A 21,592-nucleotide genomic window follows, 5' to 3' on the forward strand; every position below is an offset into this window, starting at 1 on the left:
GCAGCTCCCAGCGGGGGTGTCTCAAGGAGAGAAAGCTCCAGCCCACACAGCCCTGCTAATGGACACTCCTTCATTTCGGGACTCTGCTCTGAGCTCACAAAAGGCCAGAGACAGGACACTGTACCGTGAATTCACAGCACTGCTGTCCCTCCCCAGAGCCAGGCTGTGTGCAGAGGGGAGCCTCTCTGCAGTTTGGATCCCTCTGGCTGCGGGGTCTAAGAACAAGCTCCTGCCAGCCAGCCTGTGGCTCCCGGGGCCAGCAGGGAAGTGGGCTCCTGGCAGTCCAGCCTTTCTGCCCCGTGTCCACACAGAGAGCAGCCCCAAAGGAGCTGCCTGCTGACTGCAGTAGGCGGCTGGTCAGGAGGAGGCACTCCAGCCACGTCTAGCACAGCTGCCACAAGTCCTGTGAACCTGTGATGGAGTGAGTGGTTCTCCTGCCACAGCATTTCCACCAGTCTCCTGTGCTGGCACAAGTTTCGATGCAGCTGCAGGAGAACCCGCCTGGGATGCTCATCTGCTCACAGCTGCCCTGGTAAGAAGGTCAGTATGAACCCACTCAACATGAACGTGCATCACACTAGTCTTTCAGTCACTCAGAGCCCCCAAAATTGGATTACAGCCACCCAGGAAGCTGTGGCTGGGAGGAGAAACCTACTGTCCAATCACAAGAGCTCTCTTAAGTGACCTCTGTGAACCCCACAGTCTCCCCACTGATGCCGGAGAAGTTATGCCAGAGCCCACCAAACTGAAGACCCAGCAGGGGCCACCCTCCACCTTCACCTGGTTCCACTTCACAAGGCCCTTTTGATCACCAGGGCCAACACATGCCAGACCACGGGCAACCTTGCTGCAGCAACACACAGCATTTGCTGCTGCCGCACCCACATCCAGCCTGCTGACTACGCCAGCAAAAGGCTGCAAGCCTGTCTGTCCTGTCACATGCATTCCTTATCTGTTTTGGAAGGGAGAACAGGCCTTTTGTTTTCCTGTTCATACATTTGCTAAGTATACTAGGAAGAACAAAAACGGCCTCAGGTTACTTGTCTGATGGGCCAAAAATGTGGGATTGCTGCATCAAGGGAATCATCACAAGACCCTAGAGGACCCAAACAGAAGCCTTCAATCCTCTTAAATAGATCCTGTGCAAGAAAAATCTCTGCAAAGGCTTCTCTCTCCTGCCTCTTCCGGTGCTACCTACACAGGCAGATAGAGATCACGGGATGCTTTGGGCAGGACGCTGCACTGCCTGGAGAGGAAATCTTGCTTGTCTTGCTCTGTGGCTGCTCCTCTGTTGTAAGTGTTACTCACACCAGAGGCCAGCACTTGGTACTGTCTGCAGCCCAGGTGGCAGCAAAGGGCAGCTCTACACAAGGCTAAAGCCAGCATAAAGCAGTCACGTAATCTGCATGGGGCTGTGCAACAAGCTGGGATTCAGCAGAAGCTCCTGCCTGAAGACAGGCAATGTTTCTAGGTACGGCATTCACATATACATCCCTTATGGATGCTGCTCTCCTGCACACTGGGGAATGCAGGCTGCTCTCGAGACTCTGGCAAGCCCTAGAGAGCTCGGCTCTCTGCAGCACTACAGAAGCCTGTCTAGAATTATCTCAGCACAACTCCACTGACGGTTTGGGCCTCACGACAGTGAGGACCTGTCATCCCTGTTCTTCTTCAGCACCTGCAGGAATGACACAGACGTGACAGTCATTCTGGGAAGCACCTCCACGTTGCCCTGCCAAGCAGCATTGTTAAGCTCGAAAGCAGAAGGTGTGGGCTGGAAACCCACAGCTCAGAGATCAGGAGCTTTCTGAGCGCTTTTACCTTGGTCTCTTGGTTGTTTTTGTTCTCGATGCCGTAGATCTCCTGAAGCAGATAGCTCACCCGGTCAACCTAGGGAAGAAGACAATAGTTGGAGTGCCAGCTGCTCTGTCATTGCTGCTTCATGACAACCTCCCCTCCTTCCTGTGTCAAAATGTCCACGTAACACCCACGGCAGCCAGCTCCCCCAGAGGCACATAAAAAAGTTAACAGAAACAAATACTGCAAAGGATGGCTGGGAGAATGGGTCTCTCCTTACTCAAAAAGTGGTGTCCATCCCATCTGGCCTGAGCAGGGAGCCCAAGTGGCCACTTCCGACACTATCAAAATAATCTAAAAAGCAAGTACTCTGCTTGCCTCAGAGATCAGGAGGGAACATGCACCCATAGCTCAAAGAAGACAGAGGCAATCAGCCCTCCAGAGTCCTTTCCTTCTGTGAAGCGCTGCCTATTTTCAACCAAGATGAACTTCCACCTGTCTTTGTAACCTCAGGAGGTGCCAACACCTCACTACTGGCACATCAATGGCTGCACATCATTTCGCTGTTCACTGCCTTGGAGCACAATGTCAGGTCACTGAAGACAGAGAAACCATCTCCCTTAGCATGAGAAGCACTCAAGGGGCAACTCTACATCAGTGCAGTGTCATTTATTACCACCTCCAGGCCCTTGGTGGCACCTCTAAATTGCGTGTGTGGTGGCAGAAAGTGCTCCAGGCACAGTGGAAGTTACTCACAGCCCCAACCCTGGGATGTGTTCCTCGGAGCTGTGCCTTCATGTAAATGCTGGCAGCCGCCTGTAAAATCCCCCAAGCAGCTGAATTAAAGTGAGGCAAGAAAGGCTGACAGTTCAAGCCCCCTCTGCACGGGGGGGTGCTGTCCTCCCTTCCTAGCTTAGCCAGCAAGTGCAGCACAAGGCTCTTAGCTGTCTCTACAAGGATGCACCAAGACACCAGTCCCCTGAGATCTGCTGCTACGCAGCAGCTTCCCCAGAGCAGGGTGAGTTCCTTCACACAAAGCTCCGCAGCAGGTAAATTCATGAAGGGGTTGCAAGGTATCAAACTGACAACATCTAACAGGGAAACACTTTCCTGCCGTCTCCAGTAACCACCCAGTTGACACCACGCATTGAGACCAAGCCACCAGGAATCCAGTGCTCCGGCAGCTCGTCAGTCCCAGGGCTTTTGGCATTTCCACATGTACTTGGCCTCTCTCTTTTCCTTTTGTCAAGCCAGGTGCTCAGAGGAGCAATGGCTCTGCCATGGGATTTCAGTGCTGCAGAGGACATCACATGCCAAGATGGGGGCAGGAGCTCGCCATATCCAGCCCATTTGCCAGTTCAGAAATACTCTGAGCTGGGATGCAGCAGCTTTAACAAACTAATTCCAGAGTCACCCTGTTTAACTCAGTATGCAGCTTACAGACAATCTGTTCTGGGCCTGCATTTCCAGGCAGTGAGGTCAGATGTTGGACTGCTGAGCAAAATCCTCTGCAGTGGCTCACAGCTCACCCAGGAAGTTTGGGAACAATTATGTGGGATTTGTTCCTTTGTAACTCAACATTTCAAACAGAGCCTTGTTACAGAATCCTCACTCCTCAGAGGATCACAACGGGCAACAGTGAGTGCAGAAGTGGTCAGCTCAAAGCATAGAAGAGGTCAGGAAGGGAAAAAACAGAGTCTGTGCAGTTTTGCTGCTGGACTGACTCTAAAAACCTCGAGAAGCTCCTGTCCCAGTAGGAAAAGGGTGGACAGTGCAACATGGCTCTTACTAGAAAGATCTCTAGGTTTTAAAACAGTAGGAGCACATAAGATGGAGTAGGTGACTGTACATAATGCCATCCTTCACCTTCACGCTTCTCCAACCCTGTACCTCGTCATCCTTCCAAAGGCTCCTGTTGCTATGTACAGCCCCAGCTGATGCACACAGGAGCCAAGCCCAGATCATGTTTTTCTGCTGACCCATCTGTTCGCGTTCATCAGTGTTGTATTTCTTCAAACAGGTTGGTATATTAGAACTGATCTCAGCTGAGAGAATCAAGCAGTTCAGCTCATTAGCTGCTGCCTCCTGCTCCCAAAGACCTTCAGAGATTGATGCACACAAAAGGTACCTGGGAATCCTGGCAATGGCAAGGAGGGGAAGGCAAAAGAAAAGCAGCGATGGGGAAGAATGTACAACGCTATACAGATGGTTTACTTCAGACAGATAGTCTATACCTCTGCTCTATGCTCTTATGGGTACAGATGCTACCTCACTTTCAGTGGTACTGTATGTTCTTCTAGCAAGAGCTTCCTTCTATTTTAAAAGCCATGAGAGAGAACATGTAAGCATTACATTTTACAAACTGCCAATAAAAAAAAATGTGCCCACAACCGAACACTGAGTGGGCAGGTTCCATGCTCTGCCAGTAAAGACAGACAAGCACACCCTGTTTTGCTGCAGGAGACAGTTAACCATCCTGTGGCAGGGTGGGAACTTCCCTAGAGAGCACTTCCAGCAAGACAACCCTCCATTTGGGGAACCCAGAGTGCTAAACGGAGAATGGTACACACTGTGCTAGTGTGCACAGTAACCCAGCACCGACCCACAGAGCTAAGCGCTGTTGTAAAGAATTAAAAAATAAGTAAAAATCCCTCCCAAATTTGCAAGCAAGATAAATGAGCAGCTTTAAATCAGTTCACAAATGCTCTTTTCTGATCAGAAGAACATGTGAGGCAGAGGCACCACAGACATGACACCACTGTGCACCCTCAGCGCTCGGGCAGCTTCCTCCAGCGCTGCCCACAAGTTCTCCCTCCAGAGCCACGGCTCTCCTGGATCCTCCCACTACAAACCTGCCTTTCCATGCTCTGTAGACTCCTTTCCGCAGCAGGTTCTGTCTGTCTCTATTAAAAATACTTGTAGCACCCAGATCAATCCGCCAGCCAGGAGACCACGCTGCAACACAGCCAAGTTAAGCACCAAGGGAGGGACGGGAGCGCAGGTCAGCCTGGGACACAGGGGGCTCAGGAGAGATGTCGGGCTGGAGCACCAGCGAACTCTCCACTAGCACCGGGATAAAGCTCTGGCAGTGAGGGCTAATATTGCTGCCATGGGGCAGGAGCAAGTCTGAAGGACAGGCTGTGGGTCTCTGCACAGCACTGGTGAGACAGTGAATTACCAAATGCAATGCTGATGTATGATTAACTGACATTGTTCAGTGGCTCTTTTCTGATCTGGGTGCTGGAAGAAACATCTTAGAGCAAAAAGTGTCTAATCAAGGCACTTAATGACCTTCTTGACACTAAAAGGCTTTAAATTCAGATCAGAAAACCCTATCCATCAATCACAAGCAGCTGAAGTCAAACACATTTATGGCAGAAACACAGCACACATCTAGAGGTGAAAGGGATCAACCACCAAAATCTCATCTCTTTCTCCAAGACATGTCAAGCTGATCCTTGCAACAGGATCACTACCAGATTTCCTTTTGGAAGATTAAACTCTTGGCAATCTTAGGAGTCTGCAGTTGATTATGTATTTCTCTCTATGCAAGACTGGATGCTATTTCTATCTTGATAAGGCAGTCCACAGCCCCTGCACATCACACCAGGATAGGCTATGAAAGGATTACAGATCCCTAACATTTGCCTGTTTGCCAGTCTCCCTCCTTCCCTTAACCTCGTAACCCGTGCAGTCTGGTACATAAACAACAGCTTCAAAGCAAGACCATGTCTGTGACCGCTGAAGTCCCAGGATACTCACAGGGAGACACACAAGATGAGCCAAAAGGTCTCAGTCCCCAGGATTGCTCCAAATATACCATGGGTATAGCAAAGAAGCTTGTGCAGGAAGAAGACATGATAGGATCTTAACACACACACACACACACACACACGTGTGGAAAATCTACAGCTTTCAGCCCCCAGGTAGGACACTGTGAGCTTGCAGACATATCCTTCCACACCACAAACACAGAACCTAAGGAGATCAGGCAGTGTCAATACACAGATATACTGCACACTACTTAACACGTACAGCACTTAAGCAAAGCTGATTTACTCGCATCTATACAGAAATGAAGCATCAGTACTGCACTTTGCCAGTTTTGTATCCGAGCACCAAATGCCAGCAAGGCAGGAACGTATAGGGAAGACTGGATCTATACGTAGTGCCTGCCTCCCTGAGGAGCGCAGAGACCTGCACAATGGCTCTGCCGGTCCCACACTGCCAGATCTGCTCCCCCAACACACACCTGGCTGTGCAACAACCAACCCAACACTAAGGGCTGCCAGCAGCTGACTGGTTTTGCTTGTGATATCTGAGCTAACAACGTGAGATCTTCGGCTCTCAGTGAACGAAGCTTCCCACTGGGTACAGTCGGGCACCCGTGGGACACCAGCAAATGTCTTTAATCAAGCAGTAGACAGGAAACAGGTACTTACGATCTGCTTCTGTTTTAACGGCTTCACGGAAAAACTGCCATCAACATGCTAGCAGGAAAAAAAGGAAATGCATTAGATAACTGACGTGTACAAATTACGAGTAAAACACACTCATGGGCAGAGCTGGTGTCTGCTAGCTAAGGGGAGGGTGGTATTTGTATAACCTCTCCCAAAGAGGTTGGGGAGTCTCTTTCTTTGGAGACATCCAAAACCTGCCTGGACATGTTCCTGTGTGATCTACTCTAGGTGTACCTGCTTTAGCAGGTGGGTTGGACCAGATGATCTCCAGAGGTCCCTTCCAACACGAACCATTCTGTGATAAGCAGGACAGCCTGAAGGGCAATAATTCCCAGTGGAGTTGGTGGAACAAGGTATCGGAGTGCTCCTTGTCTGCTCCAGTGCAGAGCTAGTTGAACTTGGCTCAAGTTAAATCTGGCTGACTTGGGTCAGAGCATACACAGAAATCCACTGGCACACTGGATGCTTGCAGGCTGCAAGCAGTCCAGCTGGGTACAAACACTCCTTCAGCAAGTCCAGCAAGACTTGGCAGAGAACATTTGTTAACACCGTAAATAACACCCAGTTCAGAGCCACTCCTGAGGGCAGAGAGCCAAGAGAGCAGGGGCTGGCATGAGGCTGAGAACAAGGCTTGTCCACTGGACAGAGTCAGAAACAAGTCACACGTGTTCCACACTGCCACCTTCAGAGCTGTGGGGACCACCTCAAGCCTCTCATCTGCTCAGTGGCAGCAGGCAGGACTGGAACAATTCAGAACTAGTGATAGGAATGGTGTGTCATTTCTATTTTCTCCATCATCCACAATGGCCAACTGAACTGAACCAAGCCACCTCCTCTGCCAGAGTCTAGAGAGCAGCAAAGGAGATTTAGGGGAAACTCCAGCAGGAATTTCCAAAGTGCCACATCAGCCCTCGTGCCAATATATTCCCAAAACGTGTGTATTCTCCCACTTTCCATAAGGTGCTATTATCAAGTGCTTGCCATGAGATGCTAGAATGGGAAGCTGGGACAAATCCAGACCCCAGCACGAGCTCTACTCCCTGACCGCAGAGGCTGGGCTTACTGCAACAGCACTATGTTTGGATACTTGGAAAACAGCAACTAGACACACTCCTTTGTACACAGAAATCATACTCACGTTCTCAGATCTAAAGTCTAATCTGAATCTGGCTACAACCAAAAAGTTATGAAGGCAATAGCCAGGGGAGCAGAAGTGAGTCTCGCAGATGAAGGCGGCAAACATGCAGAGAATACTTCAAAATCAGGCTGTAACATGCAGGCAGCTGGTGGTCTCATCTATTCTCTCCCCAGAAATGGCTGAACAACCATTTGGCAAGGCTAGGGGGTCTGCACTTACAGCATTTTCCTACCAAGACAACACATGGGCTCCAAACACTACAGCTTTCCCCAAGGACACACTGCCCACACTGTCCTCTCCCAGGCACCGCTGAACAACGACTGAGGGATTCCAGCGTGTTTTGTTTTTCCAGATCAGCTGGAGCAGGAAGCTAGAAGAATAACATCCCCGTCCTAGATCCAGGGGTGCTGCAGCTGATCATCTCATTTCTGACGGATCTCTGTCAGGAGCAGAACCACCTCCAGAGCCAGTGCTCAGAGCAACTTTCTAGCAGAGGAAAACTCATTTTCTTCACATATTGAGTCCAACAAAAAAGCAACCTAGAACACTTCAGAGCATTTTTTGGCTACAGGGCTTCCTCAGGACTGAGTGTACTTCCTGTGCCCTCTGACTCAGTTTGTCACCATCCCCATTATCCACTCAGGACAAACAGAATAAGACCTGGCAGCTTGCTCAGGGATACAGCAGGAACCAAGCAGATTTAGAAACAGAAGTCAGTCCATGTGCCAGCCTGGAAGTGGGGAATTTCTAACAGCACAGCACTGATGCTGCTCCCCTCCACATGCCCAGCTCTGCTCCTGCATTTCTTGGCTCATTTTAGCGTGGAACTACAAGTGTCTCTTGCCCGGGATATGTGTCAGCAGTATTACCACAACCAGACACAACGTGGTGCAGTTATAGACCTTGTAACTGTTTTCGGGGTCCAGTTATCATGGGAAGAGACTTTCTTATCCAGGCTTTTGCATATACCTTGGCTTAGCCTTACCATGTAGGCAGCGGTCGGCTATATCAAATGTGCTACCAAAAGTAGGGGAGCTCAAAGTCTTTATGCAGGATGTATCCTAATTCTTTAAAAGGGCTTGGTCCTATGTGTAAACTAAGGCCAAACAATGGTGCAACGGGGTCTGGACACTGAGGCCCTGGAAAACTGCATGGTAGCAGCCATGGTCAACACCTTCCACCCTCAGCATCCCAGGCACTGAGACATACTTGCTCCCAAAACACAGGAAACACCGGCTACAATTAGCTGAGTGACCAGCTCAGGTACAAATGATAATTACAGGCTGCACAAGAGCTGCTGCAAGCAATTATTTGTACTACAATAGTGCTCAGGAACCCCAGTCACAGGCCAGGACTCCATTGTGCTAAGTGTTTTATAAATACAAACTAACGACCCATGGAAATGTTTACATATACAAACATAGGGACAGAGGGAAAAAAAGAACTCATTTACCTTTTCAAATGCAGCCAGAAGAACATGGGCATGACCTGTCACCTCAACCACCACTGCAAAAAGACAAAGAGCAGTCCTGGTTAAGCCTTGAAAACAGTATAAATATAAAACTACTCCAAGCTGAATTTTAGTCCATTCACAATTTCTAAATTGCCATCTGTTCTATTTTCATTCCTCTTGCAATTTAGAACTTTTCTTATCTTGTCGTCAGGTTGGTTCATCTCACAGTCCTGCAGAGCGAGAACGAAACCCTGCTGGGCTCTGTGGTGGGCCTACCCAGACGTGCCTTCGTTACCTGGGCTGCTCCAAACTATCCCACTTTGTTCTCGGAGGTTGGAAAGGGAAAATAAAACAAAGCGCTCTGTGAGATTTTGCTCTCCCCTTAAACTCCTGTTCTTAATTACCTGAATTTACCACGGAGATTAATAAATCCATCTGGTTTAATAGCAATTGGCAGCACTTCCAGCTCTGGTACTTATCACTTTATTTCGCTCTAATCTGACATACTTATAAAACATTAATTTCTCATAACAGTTTTGGACACTGAAACATTTCTGTCCATTTCTCTTCCCAAAGACAAACATCAGGTCTTCCCTCTTCCAAACTCAAGGCCTCCCTCTTAATCCAACAGCACAGAGAAGGGGCTGTTGGAGGTTTCTGTACTGCATCCATGGCTCCCACAGCAAATACAGAACAGAAGAAGCTGAGGTATAATACAATCCCAGTGTGTCTGGCTCAAGACTAAGATTCTGTTCAGCTCCAACTGGTTGGACCCTTTTGTTTAATTATGTTCAGACTCATCATATAGAATTGGGAGGCAGAGGCTGTGAAGGAGTCACTGAGGGAAGGATGTGAACACCTCGCCCTGCCTGGACCTCGCTCAGCATGTGCAGAGGCACTGCACACAACATCAGCTCTGTGCCAGAAAGTCAAGAGCTGAAGGAAGCAGCTTCTGTGTTGTCTAAAAGGGAAAGGAGCTTGACAGCTTGCCAAGGGCCCCCACAGCAGCAGAGACAACAAGAGGAACCGTCACTGGACTGTGGCACAAAGAGCATGTTTGGAAACAGCAGTATGCGGGTGGAGAAAGTCTGCACCTGCAGATCTGCCATGGCAATTTGGGTGTAATGAGGAACACAATGGCATGCAGAAATGGCATTCTGTGATTCTGTGAAAAGAGGACTGAAACTGGGAATTTGTCTGCTTGCTCCCCCCGCTGCCAGCCAAGACCCAGGCTGTTCCAGCTCACTCAGTAAATGACACTCACGTCCCTCTCCACAGTTTGAACAGCCAAGAGAGAACAGACATCACCTCGCTGCACACCCCTGTGGCCCCGGGGCAGCGTGTACGGCTGGAGCTGGAGCTGTGCCGCCCGTTCTGCCCAGCACCTTCCCTCCCCAAAGGGGTTCTGCACCTTCCCTCCCCAAAGGGGTTCTGCACCTTCCCCGAGAGTGATCCCGCTGGCAGGAGCAGCAGAGGGTCACACCGCAGGCTTACATTCTGCAAGGCACGCAAACATCTCCTGGCAGAACTCAGACCAAACCAACATCTCGCTGATTGCTATTTTAATTTGCCATTCAATTTTATTTCACACAAGCAGTTACAGGCCAGCTGTAATTTTCCAGGTGCTCCAAACACGCAAGGCCATCTCATTCCAGCCCCATCCATTAAAAAAGAACCAAAATACACAACAATTTCCTCAAATCTTGCTCAAGTGTCACATATTTTTGTGCTGATGTTCTTTCCAGGAGAGGATTTAAAAGCAATTGCCTTTCCAGGTTATTAAAATAGATGACAGTACACTATTGGCTAAGGCTGGGCACAGTACGTGCATGAATGTATGCTTCCCATGCTGCTTCCTGTTCTATTTTTGGTCATTCTACGCATGCCCAGCATCAGAAAGTACAAATTCCTTGCCAAAAGCTGCATGAACAGAGGAAGGGGTTTTATATTTATGGTCAAGAAATATACATATCTGTCAATTTTACTAACGGTGCCTGAAATCACTAAAAATAGATGCACTTTAGAAGGAATTTCCTTTATGTTGTGCTGTGCTTTGTTATTCACACTTTACATTGGTTCATCCAGTTATACTTCACTCTGCTTGGAGGACTGTAAAATACTGCAATGAGGTTCTGGGCACCTTTACATCTATAACATAACCTGAACAAGTGACTGTGCTTAACAATGCAATCAACCATGGATTTTTTAATTTCTAATGATTCTTAAATCTTGTACAAAACGTTACAAAATGCAGAAGTGAAATGCAGGTCCTGCTGACCACAACCGCTCCCAATTTTAGAAAAAATGTGACTTCTTTGTACCCTTTTCATTGCTGATGCTCAGAGTAAGTGCAAACACAAAGAGTGCAAAAGCACACTGTGCAAGGTGAGTAACAATCTAAATATTTACTGGACTTTCCTCTCCAAAAAGGTTCCAAAAATAATCAACAATATTATTTCCCATCAAAGGTTACATTCTTTTATTGTAACCATTAAGCACTCTTCAGAAAAAGTAGGAGAATTTTAAACTGCTGAATGAAGCCGTATTGGGTTGAACAGTGGCCTGAGCGTTTTAAAGCCATTTCTTTTTCTCTGACCGCTCTTTGAGGAAGGCTCCCTCTACAGTTACATAGAGCTTTTATGGAGACAACTTACCTCTCAAAGAGGGGAGAACACCAACTCCCTCCTTGCCTTACAAGCTGCATATGCAAAGGCCAATGTAAACTCCAATTTGTGCCTGGCATTGGTGGCAGAGCCAGGAGTTCCCCTAAACACTATCCCAACACTAAACATCTGACCATTTTTCCTGTAAAAACTGAAGGCTATTTTAAAAGCATGTTTTTTATGTAAGAACGTGTGGTTAGCTGGGCTCCTTTAATACAGGGAAGTTAAGATTAACTCCTGAAATATTTTCATTCTGGAAAGGGTCCCCAAGCCTTTGCTACAAGCAAAATGTTTTCATCATTGCAGGAGGAGGCCTGTCCTGAAGGAGTCACATAACCTTAAAGAGAGCAAGAAGAAGACCCAGGGAGCACACCCCATGCTTACCATCCCCTTCATCCACCACCGCTCGGATGACCACAGGGAACACGCCACGGTCCAAGTCAAAGTTCAGCTGAAGGAAAAAAATGAGATAAGTTTAGATAATTCACACCAGGCTTGCCTGAAGACAACGCTCGAGGTAGCGTTAACGTCAGAGGAATAAAGGAAGGTCCCTTCTGACGGACCGCCAGTCCATGGTCTCAAAAGGAGAGACAGAGAAGGAGGATTTAAAATTCAGACACCAGCTTTCAAAGGGAGTCAATCAGAATAACTACAACATATATACACTGACATGGCACTTAACACCAGCCATGGCTAGCAAAACATAGGATGTCCATTTGAATTTTATATGGTATTTAATTCTCACTAATTTGTGCATCCTAAAAGTCTCCTGAGTGATTTGTAGTAGGTTAAGTTTCTCAAAATACATCTAGTGCCTTAATTTTGCTTGTGTACAGTAGGCAATACTGGCTGTAGCACAGCAGCATGTATTATGCTCCCTACACCACAAAAGGAACCCTGGCTCTTGGATGAAGCTCTTGGAGTTGTAGAGAAAAACCTGTAAAATTTCAAGCTCACACAACACTTTAAGGAAACACCAGACTAATTTCCATCTCTTGGCATGTTATCAAATCCAGGTCCTCGACCTTCAAATTGGCAAGAGAGAAAATTTAAGATCTCATTTGAGTGCAAGGAAAACAGACCCAATTTCTTTCTTTGACCTGCACTTCATTAAAGCACTTCAAAAGCTCCATGTCATCATACAAACACAAGAAAAAATGTAACCTTACAAACACTGTCCTATGCCAGGAACACAAGTGGCTCAGAGACTGGATTTCTGGTGTTTTTTTCTTAATTACTTGAGGCTTTTTGTTTCATCTCTTGCCAAGAGAGGAAAAGATGTCATTTCACCATGGTGCTCCAGGTAGTCTGTTCTCAGTTTTCCAAGTCATGCTTCAGGGCTTCCCTCCCTTTCCTGCAGCCCCAACATCATTTGCAGCACGATTTGCCAGTCCCTCAAAAGATAAACTATCAAGATAGCCATTGACATTGGCCCAAACAACAACCCTAAACACCCACACTGCAGGGAAGGTGACCCTCACCGTGAGCCTTAACATAGCCACAAACATTTCCTCCTCCAACGAATTACAACCTAAATGTTCATCCTGAAATGAATGATAACTGCACACTGGGAGCTGATGTACCCGGTCAGCCGCTGCCGCATGTGTCGTGGCCCATCAGACATACAGCTGCGCCTCTGCAAGAGCTGCAGGCACATGCTTTGGACTGCAACAGCTCAGCAGCCTCCATGGCAGGCACAGGAGAGGAGGGAATTGCAAGTCCGCTGCTCTTCTGCCCATAGGCGCACGCTCCCCGTGCAGGCTGCACACCTTTGGGACCGCTCAGCATCTGCAGAGCTTTCTCAAAGCGACTCTGAGCTGTGTAAGAAAGCTCTGCACACACACACAGCCCCTCGCAGTGTGCCCACTGATTCCAAACACAATGCATGTGCTGAAAGACCTCATGATTTGACCTACCTAGTCTTCAATCTTGAGGGATGTTAATTTTCATCCTTTATGACGGTTTTACATTTTATTCCTCCTTTATACTACTAGGACCAATTCTCTTTCTAAAACAGCAGAGTAACAGAGCGAACACATAAATCTCATTTAACCTCTCAGTATTTGTTACAGAAGAGACTCATTGAGCCACTATTTTCCAGCTTGCATTTTTGAAACATTATGGCATGCCACAGAGGGAAATTTCATCGAGGACAATTGATTAAAATTGCTGAAAGAAGCTTATGGTTGTGCTTGGCTTCCTGCTCTGATTTATCACTGTACGACAGCAGTTACTGTTTGTCCATTTGAAGGGAAAGTCATATTGCAGATTTTTGGTTGCTTTACGATACAAACCTCTGCATTCTTAAACAAAAGGCCTCTTTAAGGGTCCATTTCACACTAATTTTTAGGGACTTGAAAACAACTGTCTCAACACAAGCCATACTCTATAACATCCAAGCAAACCAATATATTACGAAGACAAAGTAAACTTTCATAAAGCTTTCCACATAACAACCCAATATAACATTATTTCCCCTTCCTTTGACCAGCCAAGAACTACATCATATGTGAGTATTACACTGAGTACAAATATGAAATAAATCTGGGGTTTGGGGCAACACCAATTACAAAGCTGGAAAGCAACCTGTAGCACGCAATTGTACACAGCCAAGTGATAACACACTTCTCTCTTTGGAGAAGAAACCTCTATGAATCACAGTGCTTGTTCCGCATTGTCTCCACAACCAGAGCTCCCAGTAACACCAATGAAAAAGAGCAGACAGAGGATACAGGAGAATCAGGCAAAGGGAGCTAGAAGCTTACTCTTCCACAGCATCTCTCTTTTTAAGCTGTCAAAGGGACATTACTTTAGTATTCGAGTCAAAACCTTACTGGCAGGAACAAAAGTGAAAATTAAGCTTCCCAGTTCTTTAAGAAGAAAGGGATCTGAGCTCCTACTTTCCAGCTCTCTCAGATGACAGACGGGATTGAAAAGCAGCTCTTCCAGGCTTTTGTAGGCTGAACTTGTGAAATCATATATTGGCAGAGCAATCAAGACATCAGGAGACCAGACTCCACAGGCTCTTGGTAAGCGCCATGGTATGTTAAGGCACGGGACTGTTTAGAGTTACAACTGTAACTTCAAGACAATAGCTATTCAATCTTTTCAAAATACATGAAAGACTACTTTTCCCTTCCGTTTGGTTTTGTTTTTTAATAGGTAGAGTTATCTACCAGGGTTCACACACACAATACTCTCGTACAGGCTTGGGTCAGGCAATGAATGCTGCAACAGTGTTGACCTGGGAGAGGGATCCACAGGGACAAATGTATTAGCAGCAGCTACAGACTGTTTCCTCCGCATGAGAAATCAGTTACGGCAACTCTGCACAGAGCAGGGGAAAGACCGAGGCCTCCCTGCCCTGTATCACATGCAGTGGAAGCCCTTGGGCCAAAGTTCGGAGGCTCAAGAAGCAGAGTTATTGCCTGCGTTGGAATTTTGCAAAGATACCAAAATTAATAGGACGCCACAGATCTTTCTATGTAGTAAAAGCCACAGAGCTTAATTAAAACCAAGCCTTCATCTGTTTGCAGTTATGGGTTAAACTAAAAGGAGAAAGGCATTGCCTTATGCAGCATTAATGCAACAGCGTGAATCTGCCCCAGAAGGGAGAGTGTCCCCCCAGAACACTGTACTGCTCCAATCAATAATGTGCATGTGGCCCTTAAAGAGAACAGGGCTATTCCAGAACAGTGGCTTCCAAACTATTTTGACTATTCACCCCATCAGTAAAAAATTTAGAGCACATACTCCCAATATATGTATATTTATTATTTCTAAGATATCTACATGTACTACTGAAGTTCTTCCCTCACCCCAATGAATTGTCTTGCATGCACCCCACTTTGGAAACTGATGTTACAGAGGACCAACAAACAAAACAAAAACAAAAAACCAAAACAAACAAACAAACACCAAGCACCAAAACTGAGAGATCAAGACAGACAATTGTTCCCACAAGCCCTTTGGCTGCAGGGAGAGCCAGGCTGAGAAGTGGCGGGTTCCTCAGAAGAGCTCCCGTGCCAATCTCTGCAGCCTCCCGCCTACACCACATGTTGGGATGCCAGCTGATCAGCAACAGCAAAAGTCGCTTTGTTGGGTTTCTTCCCTGTTTGCCTGATCTACCTGCCAAGTTCCCACACTGTTCATACCTGCTCCTCCCAGGGCCCTAATCGTCTCATACCCACAAAACAAGAGGGTGTCTTCCAGCCATAATTTCCTAACACTGAATGGAGTCTAGTGTTTCTGGGACAACAGGGCAGTGGGAAGGGGACACAGACTTACCTCATCATCCTTCCAGTCTGAGAAATCAATCTTGAAGGAAGGCAGGGAGAAATGCTGGCTTACCCCTCTCTTGTAATGAACTGTCTCCGACTGCAGAGAGGGATTCTTTGTGCTGTATCTGAAGAAAGGGGGGAAAAAGAAAACTTGCTGTAACAAATGATTGCTCACTGCTATGCTATTGTTCATTCATGCCTGTCCGCCTTTCAGGGACCACAAGTGGCAGCTCTAAGAGGCAGAGCTGGCAGGGGCTGGCAGCCATTCAGTGGGGATACAAAAAGGGAAAGGTGAAAGCAAGAAGGTGAGCACAGGGAATGGAAAGCAGCGCAGACAGGCAAGGTCTGTTTGGATCCGTACTGACCTGCCTGGAAACACTGAGTGTCAGAGTAGAGTGGGGTGCAGCAGCCTGGCAAAGGCTAGCTCACTAAATCTAGGGCCTAGGCAACACTGGCTTTCAGCCCAGCGTCTTATTTTCTGCAGGAAACTCAGGAAGAATGAGCAATGATCTAACAGAAGCAACACACAACCCAACACAGCACTGAAAGCTCTTCCATGCCCCTGCAGGACAGCTCTGCAGTAGAAATACTGCTTGGTTTGCCACCATCCTGGTAAGCAAAAGCCATTCCAGTTCACTCCTCTGTTCCTCATGTGCTTCCCCAGAGGTGCTGCAGGGCTACCAACACCACAGAGAGACACCAGCCAGTCCTCCACACTGACCACCTAGAGAAGAGTGGCAATTCTTCCACTGTTTTGAGGCCAGCGCTGAAACGCCAGCCCTGCAAGGATGGGATGAACATCTCCGGAATGAGACTGTAGCTATTATCCAACATCTTCTGCACCCAGATCCCACCCGATGCTGTCTGTCCCTTGAGAGACGTTCCACTTCTCGCTGACCATCGCTAAGGACGGTATGATTCACGGTGCGCTTCGGGGACAAAACAGGATCAGACGTTTTCACTGCTTTCTGGAGGGTGATTTTTGAGCTGGATGTGCACAACCTCCCTTCTGCTAATTGTGGCACAGGAGATGAGGCAACGAACTGGAAAGCAGGGTGGGAACACCTGAAGCTGGTTTGAGCACCAAAGCCTTTGTCATTGAGCTACCAACCATATGTTTGGAGCATGTTGACAAACTGGAGAGAAAGTGAGAGATCCCTTGCCCAAGAGGCTTACACTGCAGAAATGACAACCTCCCTGACACAGTGACAAGACTAGTGACAACACTAGTGACAAGACAAGACTAGCTCCAGCTCCACCAGAAAGCCTTAAACAGCCAGTCACAGTCATGGGATGTTATCTCTTCTGCATAGTAACCATCACTTCCTAAGCTGAGCTTCACACAGTGAGACTGGGAGAGCACTGGCCTCCAGCCACCGCACACTGAACAGCTACATGCTTGAAGCCTCGTTGACTGTTCAAACCTGCTTGCCACGGTTCTTGATCAACCAGACAGCCCAGGGACAGGCTCCAGGGAGAGGTGTCACATTAGCACCAGGAAATCTAGGCTGAGTTTTAGCTTAGTTCCGCTTGGGATATCACACAGGATCTCCTGACAATCAGCTCCTCAGATTTTCAAGGTCGCTTTTCTCAAAGAAGAACATGGGCAGTGCTACTGCCAGCCCTGAGAAGGAGGTAACACCAGAGAAGATCAAGGCATTTGGCATGACTGATTCAGTACAGAGCAGTTAACAGAGCATGCAGAGGGGCAAAGAAAAGAGAATCCTTGCTTGAAAAACAGGATTCTGTACTTCTGGTGACATTCAGCTGTTCTGAAACACAGACATAGCTTACAAACCACAAGGTATGTAAGAAAAGGTTAGAAAGCTCTAAGCTTCTTCAGCCTAACCACACTTTGTGGAGGAGTGCAGCACACCAGAAAGAGATGGCAACACAAAACTTTCCTACCTCCAAGATAATGCCTCCTGGTTTCTGTAAGCAACGAGGAAGAGGGCTGGGCAGCTCACTTTCGGAGGGGGGAAGCAAAAGCCACGGGAAAAACCACGGTGCAGAGTCAACCCAGAACTGCAGAACTGAGCATCACACCAGAGATGCAAAGACTGGGCTGGAGGTGATTAGAGAGGACATGCCTGAACCTTAAAACTCAGCTTCAAGAGATGCTGTGGACACTTTACACTCAAGAGCTACAGGGAGGCTACAGGCCTGCCTACCTGCTGCCAGAATGCAAGAGCCCATAGCGCCAGCGGGTTGCCCTCCAGGACTCAGGCCTTAAAGCACAGTGATTAGAATGCATTTTGCAGCTTAAGGTATAAGAACCTGGATGCCAGAAGATGATGAATATTTATTAATTCCTCTCGAACCCAAGGAGGAAAAAAACAGGGTCTCCTGCTGCCTTTCTCTGGAAAGACAGTGTAGTTCCTGCACCCTTTAAGGATTCAGAAGGCTCATCAAGTATCACAAGATCCACATTAAACTCTAGAAGGCCGTGACGAAGGTTCACCACATGTGCTCCACCCTTCCTGCCAAGGCAGGTACATTACGTTATTTCTGACAATACCTCACCCTCAAAGACCATTCTGCACTGTGCTGAAATTGTGCTGCTTTACTAGAAGGCCTCACTCCATCCTTCACGTTTAAAGCATGGTGTGGGAGAGATCAGAATGACAGGTCTTTTATGTGTGAATTACAGAGCGAGCAATTGAGTGAAGTTTTATTTACTGAGTTGTCAAGCACAATGAATAGAGCAAGCCTGTATCTAGCTCCATTTGTGGCATTCTCAAAGCTTCCCGGCTTTGCAGAGAGGCACTAATTCCCCCTCTGTGGCTGGAAAACCTGGGGATGGGAGAGTGACTTACTAAGGTGACAGCAAGTCAGGAACCTACTGGAAATGAAGTGCAGAGGAGAGAGTGGAGGTCAGCAACTGCCTGGATGACATGCACCACAGCAGTGCTGGGACAGGGGTGTAAACATGCTGATATGAGTGCCAGGAAAGCTGGGGGACCTGCACTTACAGCACCAGAAGCCCAAGCCAGTCTACAACGGGAAAGCAAGTAACACTGTTCCAAGGATAGGGTAGAACAACACTCACATAGACTTGCTGCTCTCACCACCCCTGAGAAAAGAAATAAACCAGGTACGTTGATTTTCTGAGCTGAAGAGCATGACAAAAATACCAAGGAGGCTTTCTCAAGTGAACCAAGAGAGCTTTATGCCTCGGACTGTGTGACTTCCTGGTCCCCACTGCTGAAACACAGGTCAGACTTGGATCTGAACACCCAGTCAGCGCTGGAGACCTCCAGTCAGCGGCCAGTGCCGAGGCTGCCGAGCACCAGCAGGCCAAGAGCCCAGCGAATGCCCTGGAAGCGCTGGAGACCGCAGACTGTCACAGAGATCAATCACCCTTCTAAGGTCACGCACAGGATGCGCTGCACAAGTACACGCTCCAGCACAGGAGGACAACGTGGCAAGCTGTTACAAAGCAAGTATCCTGCATGTTAGTGCCTAAGCAGCCTCTTACCCATCCCCAGCCCTTTTGGTTGGCATCTGCTGTAATCATAAGTCTTCTATTCCCTGCCCGTGCTGTTGAGGGCTCACAGCAAACAATAGAGGAAAAGCTCTGTAGAGCTGTGTTGTTACAGGAAAAGAGAGCATGAATTAAGAATAAAGGATAGCAGAGGAGCAACATGCTGCCTCTCCCTGCAAAAAGGCTGAAATCTGAATATTTGGGCTGCTGCTTCTCAGACTGCACTGTGGCACGTCTCCATCCAGACAGGAGGTCTAACAAAACTACCTTGCAATCACCGGCAGCTCAGGACAATGGAGAAGTGGGGTCTGTCCTGTTAGGTCAGGACCAAGCAGAAATCCCTGGTCACATTTTTTTAAACCTGTTTGTTTGCTCAGATACCCCTGACAGCATGAGAATCACCCGCAATGTGATGGACCACACTGCTGACTGCAGCAGCAGCCCCCAGCTCTGTCCTCAGGATTCCTGCAGCCCGTCTCCTCCCGTGAGCCCTTTGACACACCTTTACTCCCACAAAGCAAAGTTTACACCCCGCTCTGACTCCTTCCTTCCCCACGCCAAATCCTTCCACCTCCAAAACCAGCTGTGTATTGGAGAACTGGCAGATGAGAAGCCCTGTGACATCAGAGTGATTTTTGAGAGAACAGGAAACAAACTAAAATTATTCCCCAGTCTCCCTGTACGCAGTCTGGACTTGCTACCTGTACACAGTCCAGACTTGCTACCAGGCACCTGTAGACCTTATGGAGCTCCAGTGGGAGCCTTTCAGGAACTCTGGCTAAGCAGAATTAAACTTCTGTTGCTATGTGCTCACTGGAGATGCAACTGGAGATGTGTGGGGGTGATTCCACCTCTTGCTCATTCCTGATCAGTGCCTGGGGATGTTCTCAGCAGGGCACCAGTCCCAATTCATGCAGACCTCTTCACTGCTGTGCTCCTCATGCTCAGCTCTGCCTGTCACCGGGGCTGCCTCAGACAGTCAAAAACCAGCTCCTGTTACCACAAGCACGCTGGGACTCCTGACCAAGAAGCACCAAGTGAGGATCCTGGCCAGTCTGCCTCAGAGTTACGCACAGCACTGTCCAGACCCCGCTTCTCAAAGAAAAACAGGATGCACATAGCAATGATGCCCAAAGGCTCCATTTTTGACTGGTAACAGCCAAGAGCCTGCACTGTGAAGAGCCTATGGACAACATAAACGTCACCTTTCTTTAGTAACAGCTATGCACGTTGCACGGCAATCTGCAGTCAACCAAGGACAAGGCAGAGTTACATGAGACCTTTAGAGGGTACTCAGGAACCAATTCTTCCACTGCCACAGGCTGTGGCAGGCTCCATGTGCTCTTAGATGAATGAGGATGATGTGATGAGGAAAGAGCCAGTCATGTCCTGCTGATGTTCACAGAGGCCAGGAGTTGATGTGGAGCAAGCACGCTGGACCCTCCCTCTTCCACCTGCACACTCCTCTTTCAGGATCTCAGAGGTCAGCTTTTGGGCAAGAGGGAAGTTGAACAGTGTCTCAACTCAAAGTGATGTTATTGGTAAAAGAAACACTACCAAAATATAAGAAGGCCACAGTCCTGAGTCTCGGTTCATAGTTAGGCAAGATCCAGCCCCAAGAGGGTCCCACTCCATGCAGAAGTTAACCGTCTGCTAAGCTGGTGCTCTGCAACCCCTGCCAATCTTCTCCTTCCAAAACTGAGTTTCCACTCCAGGAAAGAAGGAGACAAACCCCTTATCACGCAGCTGAAACCCTGCCAGCCACGTCCCGTTCCAGCACCTGCCGAGGTCTGTCCTCAGCTGCCAAACCCGCCGCAGAGCCGGCCACACTCGGTTCCAGCGCCGGCGGCTTACACAACAGCTACGCAGAGAGGCACAAAGGCCAGAGCCCTCATTAAAAGACAGAGGGTTTGTCTGCTTGGTGAAACCTATAGAATTTAGCTCTCCAGACTGTGAACTCAGCACAATACAGCGTTCCCTTGGGGACCGATGTCTGTCCGGATCAAAGCGGTAAATGCTTGCGCCTAGCAGAAAACAGCACTTGTCTCTGATTTCTTAACACAGGAGAAATCTCTCTGCACAAAGGATTCATATTAATCACCACAGTCCACAGCCATAAGCTGCAATAGCACCTTTCAAAGGCCCTGAATAGATAGAGGCTATTAAACAACCAAAGGAATACCTGAGTGTCCCTGTCTCTCCTACCAAGCTTTAATGAAAACAGCTATGTGTTGAGCTACCCACTGCAGCTGGATTTCATTTAGTGAACCGACTATTCAAACTTCCACACGCAGACAGAATACGTAATTGTTGCAGT

At 48.0% G+C, this 21,592-nt stretch overlaps 1 protein-coding gene across 11 annotated transcripts in view; it reads right to left on the reverse strand.

The window, feature by feature from the left end:
• The window catches only part of MGRN1 (mahogunin ring finger 1), a 52,019-nt gene that overhangs the window by 10,060 nt on the left and 20,367 nt on the right, over positions 1 to 21,592 (reverse strand). For all 11 annotated transcript variants that reach the window (XM_065030813.1, XM_065030816.1, XM_065030815.1 and 8 more), the window contains exons 5-9: positions 15,799 to 15,916; positions 11,896 to 11,962; positions 8,849 to 8,901; positions 6,240 to 6,287; positions 1,822 to 1,890 (exon numbers count right to left, since the gene is read on the reverse strand). In XM_065030813.1, coding sequence (XP_064886885.1) covers positions 1,822 to 1,890; positions 6,240 to 6,287; positions 8,849 to 8,901; positions 11,896 to 11,962; positions 15,799 to 15,916 — 355 coding nt within the window. The remainder of the gene's footprint in view (positions 1 to 1,821; positions 1,891 to 6,239; positions 6,288 to 8,848; positions 8,902 to 11,895; positions 11,963 to 15,798; positions 15,917 to 21,592) is intronic.

The sequence above is a fragment of the Columba livia genome, chromosome 15 (assembly GCF_036013475.1).
Source record: "Columba livia isolate bColLiv1 breed racing homer chromosome 15, bColLiv1.pat.W.v2, whole genome shotgun sequence".
NCBI classification, from domain to species: Eukaryota; Metazoa; Chordata; class Aves; order Columbiformes; family Columbidae; genus Columba; species Columba livia.